Source organism: Cyprinus carpio, chromosome A2 (assembly GCF_018340385.1).
Source record: "Cyprinus carpio isolate SPL01 chromosome A2, ASM1834038v1, whole genome shotgun sequence".
NCBI classification, from domain to species: Eukaryota; Metazoa; Chordata; class Actinopteri; order Cypriniformes; family Cyprinidae; genus Cyprinus; species Cyprinus carpio.
In genome coordinates this window covers 14430496-14445461 of record NC_056573.1, presented here as the reverse complement: position 1 = coordinate 14445461, position 14966 = coordinate 14430496, and the positions used below count along the sequence as shown (strand labels likewise).

General features: G+C 37.9%; 1 protein-coding gene across 5 annotated transcripts in view; it reads right to left on the bottom strand.

Annotated features, from left to right (window-relative positions):
• LOC109060515 (sickle tail protein homolog) overlaps positions 1 to 14966 on the bottom strand; it is a 52974-nt gene that overhangs the window by 11891 nt on the left and 26117 nt on the right. For all 5 annotated transcript variants that reach the window (XM_042774446.1, XM_042774420.1, XM_042774428.1 and 2 more), the window contains 6 exons: positions 11206 to 11299; positions 3436 to 4223; positions 2841 to 2942; positions 2659 to 2699; positions 2402 to 2568; positions 1364 to 1539 (listed from right to left, as the gene is read on the bottom strand). In XM_042774446.1, the coding sequence (XP_042630380.1) occupies positions 1364 to 1539; positions 2402 to 2568; positions 2659 to 2699; positions 2841 to 2942; positions 3436 to 4223; positions 11206 to 11299 (1368 nt within the window). The remainder of the gene's footprint in view (positions 1 to 1363; positions 1540 to 2401; positions 2569 to 2658; positions 2700 to 2840; positions 2943 to 3435; positions 4224 to 11205; positions 11300 to 14966) is intronic.

Sequence of the window (14966 nt, the reverse complement as noted above, 5' to 3'; positions counted from 1 at the left end):
CAAGCGAAATTGCGGACGCGTCGAGTATAAATCAGCCTTGACACAGAGAAAGGGGCCGATGGCCGGCCAGCCGTGGTTAGTTTTTGGGAGAAAAATTAGCAGATTATTACTATTTTTATTTTAATTGTTTTTATTTATTTTATTTAAATTTATGTGTGTGTACTTCTAACATGTATGGTTGGTAAAATAAATGTTGTAAATTCGATGACTATAATTAAATGTATAATGCAAAATTGTTGACAAATAAAAACAAGACTAAATGTGGTTTACAAAATAAAAACTATGCTAAAATGTCTCTTCATTTTCGTTGACGAAAACGAGACGAAACGAAATGTTATAACGTTATTTCGTCTCGTTTAGTCGCGTTATTATTATTATTATTATCAGCCGTGGTTAGTTTTTGGGAGAAAAATTAGCAGATTATTACTATTTTTATTTTAATTGTTTTTATTTATTTTATTTAAATTTATATGTGTGTACTTCTAACATGTTTGGTTGGTAAAATAAATGTTGTAAATTCAAATCAGAGTGTTTTCCGTGTCTGGAATGAATGTATTCTTGAGTCTGTAAGGTAACAATAATATAATAAGATAACCTTGTTTGAAATGGGTTTGGCTAAAAGAAAATTTTGGTTTCGTCTATACTTCTAGGTACTTGTACTATATTGACTGGGTTAAATAGAATTGCATTACTAAAAAGAGACTAAAACACCATTTTCATTGACTAAAACTAGACTAAATGTCATCAGTTTTCGTTGACTAACACTAGACTAGACTAAAAAGAGTATGAACGTGACTAAAACTAATAAAAATTAAAATGACAGCTTCACACAAAGACTAGACTAAGACTAAAATTAAAACAGGGCGCCAAAAACAACACTAGTTGGGACAGTGGATTATTCACTGCGTTGTTTCATGCAATCACACACACCTCCACCCAATGTAGGTAAGACTAGTTTTACTTTGTCAAGGTTTACACCACCAAATGGGTTTTAGAAAAATACTCGATACAGCACTAATGATGTGAAAATCCCCTCAGTTCACATCTATTAAAAACCTACATTAGTCTTTGTTTATTAAAGTGTGCATTCACCATTGACTGGAGGCATGGGGTTATAATTAATTAGTAAGGGGGATCTGGGAGAATTCAGCAAGTTAATCAGCATCAAATCTGGCTCATTTGCAGCAGCTAATCAGTGCACTGATTTTCCCCTCTAGATCGCAGCATTTGTTCTGTTTGTCTACAGCTGTCTCTCACATTCTACAGATGACCAGTCCATAATGAATTCATCATCATGGCCAATTAATGCCAAGGTCTTAACAGAATCAGTAGTCCCAAAAAAATTGCTGTACTATTGTCTTACCCGAGTTGCATGAGAACTCTCTCCTCCATGCCTAGATATCTGTGTCTTTCTTCTTCCACCTGGACTCGTTGTCTATGAACAGGGTCCTCAAGGCGCAGCACAGTGTCTGAAAACCTCTCTGAGATCTCCTGCTCTGCCTGTCGCAGCATCTGCTTCATGGCATCCTGGTTCTGCAGCTGTATATGCAAGGAAAAGCTCTATCAACACACTTGTTTTCTGACCAACTGTATATTATAACTACATCACATTAATATAATTATATATTATGTGCTTGTGTGTTTATATACTGCCATTCAAATGTTTGGGTAAGAGTTTTTAATGTATTTGAGAAAATTATCTTGTGCTCTCCAATATTGCATTTATTTGATAAAAAAATACTGTAAAGAGTAATACTATATTATTAAAATACAGTATAAAATAACTTTTCTATTTTAATACATTTTAACACGTCATTTATTCCTATGCTGATTTGGTGCTTGAGTTAATAAATGTCTGTAAGAACACTGGGGTGGACTATATTTTTGTCATTTTATTAGGTTTATTAGGTTGATATGTTGATGCTTCAGCTAGAGATGAAAGGAGACCAACTGTATATTATATATTATATTATGCTCTTAAATTGTGTTAATTGGGTTTCTTGTTTTAGTAATGGCATTCACACATAATTGGGTTTCTATAAACGTGGCGTCATAATGATTTTATTAAGAGGTGGATTAATTCAGGTAGGACACCACTGAAGGCCTAGGTGTGAAATGCATGGCCCACCATTGATCTTTAATAATAATAAATGGCTTAATTTATTTTTTTTCCTTTTTTTTTAATCTTACTGACCCCAAACTTTTGAACAGTAGTGAAATATGTAAAGATAGTTGCTTCAATACTGAATTATTGCATAACTATTGCAAAATACTTTTTTTTATTTGACTGACAGCACTAATATCTTTATTATGATAAGACATTATAATAATGTAGGATAAACATTTAGAAAGAGCAGTTGCCCTGGACAGAACCTCTTTTCAATTTGCATTTCATGTGTACCTGCATCTGTTTGAGCTGGTGGAGCTGCAGTCTGAGGTCAGAGACGTTTCTCCTGAAGGTGGAGAGGACTGAGCATATAGCAGGGTCTCTAACAGGAGGCTGAACCTCGGCTGAAATACTGTCTGTCTGCACAACCGGGTCTTTAGATGATGTTACAGTACAGACGCCTGGACAAAAACATCAATTTATGAAGTTACTGCTCTGGTAACTACACATAAGGAAGCATCATTATAATCAATAATTGAATGTTTACTGACCACCATTCTGTGCCGGAGACCCCTTCTTTACAGGATTCTCACTACAGAGAAAGACAAAACGTTAAGTCTTAGAATCATTTTGCACGAGTTTTCATTATACTGTTCTTATCTTCACATAATACTGACACAAATTAGATTCATGCTATTTATAATTCACATTAAATGTTTCTGTGAACATGTACCTAGAAGTCCCTTTGGCACTTGGATTTGGCCCTTTCATAAGAGCATGCTGAACGAGTCCAGTAAGACTGGCTATCTGCTGCTCCATTGCCTTTATTCTTTCACTGCAAAACACAGGCCACACATTGTTAAAGAGATAATTCCATAAATGATCACATTCTATTCAGCTGAGGATCTAAGGAGTATTAAACAGTGCTAATAATGCTAAAGGGGGAACAAGTCAATTATATTGCCTTTCTCTGTTCCTGAGGGCAAAACTGTGGTGAACTTTGGTATTTGAGGCATGGTAGCATATATGTGTATTTTGGGCTTTGCCCAGAGGAACTCTTGCCAATATTCTCAATTACACTTAATTTACTTCACCACGTAACATGACTATTGTTGTCTCAAATGTTTTTCAGACACATTGAGGCTCTTGTGTACATTCTATGATATTAAATCCTTTCCCTTTTTTCTGATGTTGTTATTTGTTCAAATAATGCATGAGTAATCAAAAGGAAAGGATTTAATATCATAGAATATACACAAGAGCCTCAATGTGTCTGAAAAACATTTGAGACAACACAATAAACTGCAGTTAATTTAAAAAAGTCCCACCTCTGAGGATTTCCGGCTGCCACGTGTCCTTGAAACGGCCTCTCTCCATGACCGGGCGGAAGATCGGCGAAAACAGGGGAGACCACATTGCCTCTCACCCGGGTGGCCACCTCCATGGCTCCATTACTGTCCTTGCGGAAAGATCTTCGCACAGTTGATGCTCTTTCCGCTGCCACACCTTGTGAGGGCATGTGGGAGTTCTGGCCTGGGAGCATGTCAATCATTCTGACCTCATTGACCCTGTGAGGGGAAGCAGGCGGTGTTTTGGAGCCCATCGAGGCGAGCTGACTCTCACTGTACTTGCGAGATTTCTGTCTGTAGAGGGAGTGCTGCAGATCCTGGCCATCTGCGTACGCACCGACAGACTTGATGGAGCGGTGCTGGATATACACCGCCCCGTCCGGGATGTCTCCAGTGTGGCTGCCTTGAGATGAGGCTACACTGAGCCTGGCCTCAGACGAACCGTACGCTTCTGAATACAAAGGAACACTCTTGCTGCTCAGATCCTCATCTGGTTTCACGTCCCGTCGCTCCAGGATGGCACTGGGGCAGGGTGTGATGAAGCGACTGGGAGGCACGTTAGACAAACGCTCCCTGGGTAAGGTGGCGCCTCCAGGCATGGCAACAGAGTGACCGAAGGGGATCCTGGAAGGGGAGGAGGGCATGGAGCGTGGTGTAGGAGGAGACATGGAGCCCTGGACTGAATGTATGGGACTGTGAGGCAGAGTGTGCACTGGGCTTTGGCCTCCCGGCTGCTGTCTGCCACTGTAGAGCCTCTCTCTTGTGATCTAGGGATAGACCGAAAAAGCATATCAGAGGGAAATTGGGTTAAAAAAAGCAGGTTTTCGGAGGGTATGTAACACTTTGGTGTAAGAAAGAAAAACTGTAAAAAAATGGTTATCAACTGGTTTTTCTACATCAAGTAGTAACCAAACAAAGTACCAATAAAATTAAAACAATAAAATGTATTATTTAATTCTGAAATTAAATCTAATTTGCATTATTATTTATTTATTTATATATATAGTGATGCACCAAAATGATTTTTTTTTTTTTAGCTAAAACCAAAATAAAGGTTTTCATTTAGCTGAAAACCAAAACTGAAAATAAAGTTTGAGTAATTAAATTTGGGTAACCGATGTTCTGGGTGTCATTTTCCCTGTTGATAAAGTCATAGGGAAGTTCTTTGGTAACGAACTGCCTCTCAATATTTCAGCCAATCAATTTTTATATATTGCTACTCTTGCATAATTTTTGGTCATGGTAAAGTGCATTCACACAGGTGACATGTTTACCTGTTGTAGCTTATTCATGTTTTGTGCACAAAGTAGGCACTGACAAGTGCAAAATGTGTCATTGGAAAAATGCTAATTAAATGTCACTGTTTTAATCAATGGTTTCAGCTCTCCAAAACTATTTTGGCCGAAACTGAAAATTGTAATATTATAATTTTCTGGCAATTCGGTGCATGACCAATATATTTATTCACTGCATTTTGTTTCCTCTGGCTGACCGTGACCATGTTATTCAGAATGCTATCCCACCAGTTAAAAAATTCTGTTAAACTACTCTCAAAGAAAGTCAATGGATATGAAAAGGACCTTTGAATTTAATGAAAAGGAGCGTTTTATTACATATTTGTCACGAAAATGATTAATCTTCACAGAGAAGTTTTCAAAGCAGGAAACTAAAAACAAAAATTGTATTGTATGACTGTGTTGATAAGATTTATGTTCAGACAAGTGCACAGATGTGAACAAAAGATGGAACCAGTGCAAAAGCACAGACAATAGCTCTGCCCAGACCTGCCTTTGTACAGTGGACATGCTTAAGTGTGCAGTAATAAAGCCCACAGACGGAGTGTGCGTGCAGGTGAATTATCCTCCATTCAGAGCACCAACACCCTCTGCATTAGCCTAAAGATGAACAACATCCTCCAAACCTCTCCTTATAACCTCAGGTCTAGTTTCAGAGCACATAAATAAGAGGAACCAAGAAAATTATAATTGCACTTAATGTATTTGGTTGAAGATTTAGCTGAATGCTTATATCCTGAAAACTGTATCATATGAATGACAAGACAATCTTGTCTGTCTGTCATTGCTTCTTAAAGATTTCTTTAAAGAAATTTGCTGTTAGAAATAGACCAAGTTATCACAAGGACAATTCAAACTGAGTCAGGCATGTTTAAACAGGTGCAGCCATAGTTTTATTATTGTATTATCTAAGCTCAAAATAGGTGTCTTATTTCAATGGGTACATAAAGACCTCCATAAAATTAACTTAATACTTCTCATGCGACCACAAGAACCAAATGTACTGCAAACTGCATGTTTAAATACAAAAATCTCTAGGACCTTTAGTTTGACACTGTATATGGATCTATAAATTATGTGTATGAAGGACAAGCTTCAACTTTCAAGAGATTTACAGCATCGATAAACAGCTCAAATGAAAGGCCAATATATCATCAGGCCCAAACATTACAGAAAATGGGTGCATTTTTGCAATCCTTCAAAATAAGTGCATTACATCAACAAACGTGTCTGTGCATGTTTGCTTTTTCACTCTCTCAGGGGACCTGTTTTACACATCCATTTGTTTTTAGTTCCTATCATCCCACTAATCGAAAATTTGGTTAAGGTGGGAAAAGGGTTTCCCAATACTGCAACATGTGAGCAGAGTGCAGTATTTTTGCACAGCTGTGCCAGTGAAACTACTGTGGGGTCACAGGTTGGAGATCTTATTGTCCCATGAACACAAATTGACACATGTGCAAAACACACTGTATTGAGATAGAATGGGAGTTGCCGGTTGGTCATTCCAGCTGTGATGGAACATGTGTACAGGCACTTCCTTCTGCGAAATGACTAGTTGGTCAGGAACTGGTGAGGTCTGGTGAGTTTAGATGTTTTTTAGCGGTGATGCTTTAAAGGGACTAAATTTGGAAATCCAACATTTTGCAAACTGTAACTGTCAAAACGCTTTCTGTGAGATGTTATGTTTATAAATTCATTCTGTTTAAAGCATTGCTGCTCCAGCCAACAATGCGTCACTTATAAAACAAATTCAATAAATTTAATGCATATTTATTGCCTGCGATAATGTTCCTGTTATTATGCATTGGGTTCCCACACTTTTGGACCAATTTATTTCCATCCCTTTTCTCTCAATTAGTGGTCAAGAATTTTCAAAATAATTTCACAGAGACTAAACCCGCCAAAACACTGAATAATGTAGAGCTGAGCGCACACACACACACACACACACACACACACACACACACACACACACACACACACACACACACACACACATATGACCTTTTAAAGATTTCAGCAATTTTACAGCCTCTAAAATCACAAATTTTAAAATGCCCTGATATTTCCATGTTTCTCATGAAGACACGGTTATGACAGTTACGTGCAATAAAAAAGTACGGTTATTTAGCCCATTATTTTGTAGAATATCTATTTATATACTATTTTAAGTCATTAATAACATTTCGAATTTTTTATTTTTTATCAAGTTTTTATTTTCATATTCTCAGCTTTCATTTTAAATTGTTAATCTTGTTAGGTTTTAATGCATTTTCGTTGCATATTTTATTTTATTGATGAAAATTGATGATAATTCTAATAACTGTATAGCATGTAACTGTATAACATACTGATATCAATCACCCTATTTAAAAACAATGTTTGACTGGAGACAGGTGGACATAACCCTAAGCCTGCCAAATTATAGAGGGATTTCTAGTGGACTAGTTTTTCAGACCAACTGCTGACTAGTCAATTTTGCAAATATGCAGATTTGCACATCCATAGTCTAGACTCATTCTTCTGAACAAACTATACTGAAGATACTGTTTAAAATACAGTTAATTGCACTGGGTTTCAAGTGGGTCTGCTTAATTGATATAGCTGTATATCTTCTAGCTACCTGTTTTCCGCACTAGATGTAGTTATGAAGAACACATAAGCCTAGCTAAACAGCAGGCTGCTTGCGTTGTGGGTGGTGTAGTGGCGCAGACAGGAGCTGGCCCCTTCTGCACTCTCATTAGAGCTGAGAACTACATGGTCAGGCACATCCGCTGCCGTGCTCTCCTGACAGCATGACCTCAGTTCAACTCCACACCCGACCGAGGAATTTTGGCTTTGAATTATCCTCTTCCCAATCCTCCATGGCCTGTTGAACTCAAGATATGGATGAGATAGCTGGAGACAGTCCAGTCTTCTCCAGAATTGCTTATAATTAAATAAAGCAAATTACACCACAGCAGAACAACTCCAAAATGTGTTACTCATCCTGTTACATATAGGATGCTATTAGTACTTTTCTGGCCTGAAATATATATATATATATATATAATATATATATATATATATATATATATATAATATATATATATATACTATATATATATATATATATATATATATATATATATATATATTTTTTTTTTTTTATGTTATTTTATGCATTTCAAAACTATATCTAGTAGCTAAAATGACATTAAACATGAATAACATTATCCTACTGTACGTTTGTAGATCAATATCATAAATGGGGGTCTAATGCTATTTTATGCATTCTGAATTATTTACACTGTTAAAGAGTTGGATTCTTAAGCTAAGCATGGCCAAAGTTTCAAAAGACAAGTGGGGCATATGACGGAGTATTTCTGTGCCAAATATACTCCTTCTGGGTTTGAATAAGTCTCGCAAAGTTTGTTTTTCGAGTATGGCGAGTATTTTCGAGAATTCCTTATCTGGGCACTTCTCCCGGAAGGGCACGCGCACATATCAACCGAGCGAGAGCACGCGCATCAGCATGCTTCATTTGGTTACGGAAGTTGTCGGCAGCACTGCACAGGGCTTGCTCGAGAAGAATGTCTCCAAAGAAGTGTGTTTTTGGTTGTGAGGGAAAGATAACATTAATCAACAAACCAAATAACACATTATCAAATGATTCATCGGATGCCACATGCCCAGATCCAACACCTTACTCTGGCCAACATACTGTGAAGAATGGTGGCACTTGGGCGGTCTGCTCCTGTTTGCCAGATTTGGGCCACAAGCAAGCCATAAGAAGGCTGCATGTCAGCCATGACAATAAATAAATAAACATTTATTTTAATTCTGGCCCAGATCCAACACCTTGCTCCGACCCACATACTGTGTGTAATAATGGCATTTAGGCAGTCTGGTTCTGTTTGCCAGATTTGGGCCTCAAGTAAGCTTTAGCATTGCTGCATGTAAGCCAACCAAATAAACCAAAACCGCCTAATGTGGGCCACAGTGGATTTTTATTCTAACCCTGTCTTCCCCACATTCCTCATGTGGCCCACATGCTGCATGGAATGGTGGCATTTTGGCAGTGGTCCACAAGCAGGCCACTACACAGCCACATTTTAGCTAATAATGAACTAAATAAACCATCTATAAAATATAAAACATCTAATTTACAGAAGCTGCAAGTAGCTTATAATGATGCAATGAGAATTTACTAAAGAGACCTAAATGGCATAGTGCAAGTGAAATGTTTGTGAGTGCAAGAGTAATCACTTTTAAAGCACTGTTACAAAATCTTATGTATAGATTTATCTGCCGGCTAAATGATTCAAAAAATGAGATTATCGTGAGTCTATCAAATATAAGGGGTTAGTACTACACGGTATCAGTCAAAGCTGTGGAGACATTGGGATTGTTGCATTTTGTAACCTTTTAAACTTTTTTAACGGTGCAAAAGGAAAACAAAGTCCAAATTAATAGAAACCGTGAAAGTAAGAGTGCAATCATTATAGTGCACTTCTGTTTTTATGCTGCACAGTACACATAAAAAAACTGCTATTAAAAGCATGTTTTAAAAAATAAATGGCTGCATATGTAGCCTTCTTAAGATTCACATCCAGATCACCCTGCATCAGTTAACTGTGTTGCATCCTACTAAAAGTAGCCAAATTCTATTAGGCAATATTTACAATTTGCTAAAACATATGTGGACCACATTTGGTTTACACCCTGATTAGCCTTTGTCGATAATGCCACATTTGGTTGGTACTATTTGGGCCATAATCAATGTTTACCACATGGGCCACATTTAGATTACACGTTCCTGTCAACACTGCAACTTTACCTACAGAGGCCCACATGTGATTTGATACATTTGGGCCATTTTTGCTGTTTTACATATGGGCCACTTCAGGCTTACATCCATTTTGTCTGGGCCATAAGAAGGCCAGCAGTGCCGTATCATTGCTTTAAGTGGCCACATCCGTATGCTATCTGGGTCACGTCCAGAAGAAGTGAGTGTAAGGTTTTTTTAATGAATCTTTACAAACTGCCTTTCCTAATAACGTGCTACTCAGCAAGTTTCACAATGAATGTGGCTAAAGTTTACTGTCTCTGAGAGAACAGCTCAGGAGAGAGGGGCCGGGCGAGCAGAGCTCATTTGCATTTAAAGCCACATGCAAGAAAACAGCTTGCTCTGAAAAGAGCTGTTTTTGACAGGGTAAAAACAGTGTTGTTTTACACTACCAATGAGAAATTTTAACCAAACTATGTTACAGAATTTTCATTAAGACCCTAAAGAATCATATCAACTTGTGGAAAATGGGCATCCGGTGACCCTTTTAAGGGGACAGTGGATGCAGTTTGTTTTTCCAGGGCCAGGATTTAAATATTGCCTAAAATATCCAGGTTTTGTTTTTGTTTTCCTGTTTTGGTGAAGGTTATGATCGAAAAGTAGTTTGACCAATAACATGCAGGCATTGCACATAATCAACCAATCATGGCACGTGAGAAGATGGGATCTACAGAGAATGGTCAAAGAGATGCAAATATGCATACATATAAGGTGTGTTCTACTTGAATCAGTGCTTTGCAGACTGATTTGTGTATGACATCAAAGTACCACGAGAGTGATTTGAAAGCATACGGAGCCGTCTGCTCTCTATAGCTCTCATGGTACTTTGATGTCATAACACCGATGAGTCTGTGCAGCACAAATAAATCCAAAACCTGGATATTATAGCCAATATAGAAATCCTGGCCAGGACGTGTCCAGGGAAAAAGTCGGAACCTCAGATTTCTGTTTTGTTGGCAATCGGCACATAAGTGCATATAATGTAAACAACACAAACGTCACTTTTATATTTTTTAGAGAGAGAAGCTGTAAAGCTGTATCTTTCTTTTATAAATCTGATAAAACTAAAGACTCTTCGGATATATGAAGGATCCAATACTACTCAAGGATACAATAGGTACTCAAGATTAAAATGAAAACTGTGTGTGTTATGTCCACTTTAAATCAAATTCCATTTGTTGCATAATGAGATAAAGAACAGGCATTGTTTGGCTTTCTGAATTATTGGCATAATTCTGTATTATCTACATTCCTGATGCCGAACAAATCACTTTAATGCAGCATGGCAAATACTATTGTGCCTTTGACATACAGTAAAGATCTCAGATCTCAGAGCCAACCTGTTTTGCTAAAGGTGACCTGCCCATTATAATTCCGCAACAGTGGAGAGACCAATCAGTGGGCCCTCTTACAAAATTAATGGGTGTGGCAAGTATTTGCTTCAAATTCTGAGCTCTAAAGAGCATATGCAGAACGTTAACCTTCAGGATCCTGACACCTGTTCAACACCAGCAGCAAACAGTATTGAAAAGCAAAAAATGTTGTTTGAGTTAAAGATGATTTTTGATTTGAACATGAAGAGTAATAGTAATGGTACAGTTCAGTGGGACTGCGATCACTCACCCTAATTTCCCCATTATTGGCTTTTGCGTTGTGATTGAAGACCTGGGCTGGGTCTTTGTGATAAACTTTCAGGCAAGAGTGTGATGTGATGTTCCTGCCAAGAAAACAAACAAACAAACAAATATAAATATAAATATAAATATAAATATAAATATAAATATATATATATATATATATATATATATATATATATATATAATACAGGTCCTTCTCAAAAAATTAGCATATTGTGAAAAAGTTCATTATTTCCATAATGTAATGATAAAAATTAAACTTTCATATATTTTAGATTCATTGCACACCAACTGAAATATTTCAGGTCTTTTATTGTTTTTAAATACTGATGATTTTGGCATACAGCTCATGAAAACCCAAAAATCCTATCTCAAAAAAAATTAGCATATCATGAAAAGGTTCTCTAAACGAGCTATTAAACCTAATCATCTGAATCAACTAATTAACTCTAAACACCTGCAAAAGATTCCTGAGGCTTTTAAAAACTCCCAGCCTGTTTCATTACTCAAAACCGCAATCATGGGTAAGACTGCCAACCTGACTGCTGTCCAGAAGGCCATCATTGACACCCTCAAGCGAGAGGGTAAGACACAGAAAGAAATTTCTGAATGAATAGGCTGTTCCCAGAGTGCTGTATCACCACCTCAGTGGGAAGTCTGTGGGAAGGAAAAAGTGTGGCAAAAAAGAGGTGACTGGACCCTGAGGAAGTATTGTGGAGAAGGGACCGATTCCATACCTTGGGGAACAAAAGTGGACTGAGTCTGGAGTAGAAACATCCAGAGCCACCGTGCACAGGCGTGTGGGCTTTTGCACCAGAAACAGCGGCAGAAGCGCCTGACCTGGGCAACAGAGAAGCAGCACTGGACTGTTGCTCAGTGGTCCAAAGTACTTTTTTTTTTGATGAAAGCAAAGCACATTTGCATGTCATTCGGAAATCAAGGTGCCAGAGTCTGGAGGAAGACTTGGGAGAAGGAAATGGCAAAATGCCTGAAGTCCAGTGTCAAGTACCCACAGTCAGTGATGGTCTGGGGTGCCATGTCAGCTGCTGGTGTTGGTCCCACTGTGTTTTATCAAGGGCAGGCTCAATGCAGCTAGCTATCAGGAGATTTTGGAGCACTTCATGCTTCCATCTGCTGAAAAGCTTTATGGAGATGAAGATTTCGTTTTTCAGCACGACCTGGCACCTGCTCACAGTGCACAAACCACTGGTAAACGGTTTACTGACCATGGTATTACTGTGCTCAATTGGCCTGACCAACTCTCCTGACCTGAACCCCATAGAGAATCTGTGGGATATTGTGAAGAGAAAGTTGAGAGACGCAAGACCCGAACACTCTGGATGAGCTTAAGGCCGCTATCGAAGCATCCTGGGCCTCCATAACACCTCAGCAGTGCCACAGGCTGATTGCCTCCATGCCAACGCCGCATTGAACAGTCCATTTCTGCAAAAGGGATTCCCGACCATTTAACTGAACATATTATTTGAAGGTTGACTTTTTTTGTATTAAAAAAACACTTTTTCTTTATTGGTCGGATGAACTATGCTAATTTTTTGAGATAGGAATTTTGGGTTTTCATGAGCTGTAGGCCAAAATCATCAGTATTAAAACAATAAAGACCTGAAATATTTCAGTGGTGTGCAATGAATCTAAAATATATGAAAGTTTAATTTTTATCATTACATTATGGAAAATAATGAACTTTTTTCACATATGCTAATTTTTTGAAATATATATATTCATTTATTACTCCATTACTCCAGTCTTCAGTGAGATCCCTTAAAAATCATTCTAATATGCTGATTTGATTTGAACACTGCCTATTATCACAGTTGAAAAATAGTTATGCTGCTAAATATTTCTGTGGATTTTTTGTGATTTTTTTTTTATGAATAGCAAGCTCAGAAGAAGAGCATACAGTATATGTGATATACAATTTTTGGAGCATTTAAGTATTTATTGTTACTTTTGATAACTGTAATCAATCCTTGCAGAATAAAAGTGTTAATAAGTGATATATATACAGGTCCTTCTCAAAAAATTAGCATATTGTGATAAAAGTTCATTATTTTCCATAATGTAATGATAAAAATTCTTTCATATATTTTAGATTCATTGCACACCAACTGAAATATTTCAGGTCTTTTATTGTTTTTAATACTGATGATTTTTGGCATACAGCTCATGAAAACCCAAAATTCCTATCTCAAAAAAATTAGCATATCATGAAAAGGTTCTCTAAACGAGCTATTAACCTAATCATTCTGAATCAACTATTAACTCTAAACACCTGCAAAAAGATTCCTGAGGCTTTTAAAAACTCCCAGCCTGGTTCATTACTCAAAACCGCAATCATGGGTAAGACTGCCATCATTGACACCCTCAAGCGAGAGGGTAAGACACAGAAAAGACATTTTCTGAACGAATAGGCTGTTCCCAGAGTGCTGTATCAAGGCACCTCAGTGGGAAGTCTGTGGGAAGGAAAAAGTGTGCAAAAAACCGCTGCACAACGAGAAGAGGTGACAACCCTGAGGACGAGAAGGACCGATTGACCTTGGGGGACCTGCGCAGTGGACTGAGTCCTGAGTAGAAACTCCAGAGCCACCGTGCACAGTGCAACCAGAAACAGCGGCAGAAGCTGCCTGACCTGGCTACAGAGAAGCAGCACTGGACTGTTGCTCAGTGGTCAAAGTACTTTTTTTTTTTCGGATGAAAGCAAATTTTGCATGTCATTCGGAAATCAAGGTGCCAGAGTCTGGAGGAAGACTGGGGAGAAGAAATGGCAAAATGCCTGAAGTCCAGTGTCAAGTACCCACAGTCAGTGATGGTCTGGGTGCCATGTCAGCTGCTGGTGTTGGTCCACTGTGTTTTATCAAGGGCAGGGTCAATGCAGCTAGCTATCAGAAGATTTTGGAGCACTTCATGCTTCCATCTGCTGAAAAGCTTTATGGAGATGAAGATTTCGTTTTTCAGCACGACCTGGCACCTGCTCACAGTGCCAAAACCACTGGTAAATGGTTTACTGACCATGGTATTACTGTGCTCAATTGGCCTGCCAACTCTCCTGACCTGAACCCCCATAGAGAATCTGTGGGATATTGTGAAGAGGAAGTTGAGAGACGCAAGACCCAACACTCTGGATGAGCTTAAGGCCGCTATCGAAGCATCCTGGGCCTCCATAACACCTCAGCAGTGCCACAGGCTGATTGCCTCCATGCCACGCCGCATTGAAGCAGTCATTTCTGCAAAAGGATTCCCGACCAAGTATTGAGTGCATAACTGAACATAATTATTTGAAGGTTGACTTTTTTTGTATTAAAAACGCTTTTCTTTTATTGGTCGGATGAAATATGCTAATTTTTTGAGATAGAAATTTTGGGTTTTCATGAGCTGTATGCCAAAATCATCAGTATTAAAACAATAAAAGACCTGAAATATTTCAGTTGGTGTTCAAGTTTAATTTTTATCATTACATTATGGAAAATAATGAACTTTTATCACAATATGCTAATTTTTTGAGAAGGACCTGTATATATATATATATATATATATATATATATATATATATATAGAGAGAGAGAGAGAGAGAGAGAGAGAGAGAGAGAGAGACCCCAAACATTTGAATGGTGGTGTATATATTTTTTCTTGGTGTTAAGTACAGAGCGTTGTGGTGTAAATAACACTTAATGAGGCAGAACAGAGCGACAAAGGTAAGAAACGTGTCAACACAAGCTACTTCCTCATAAC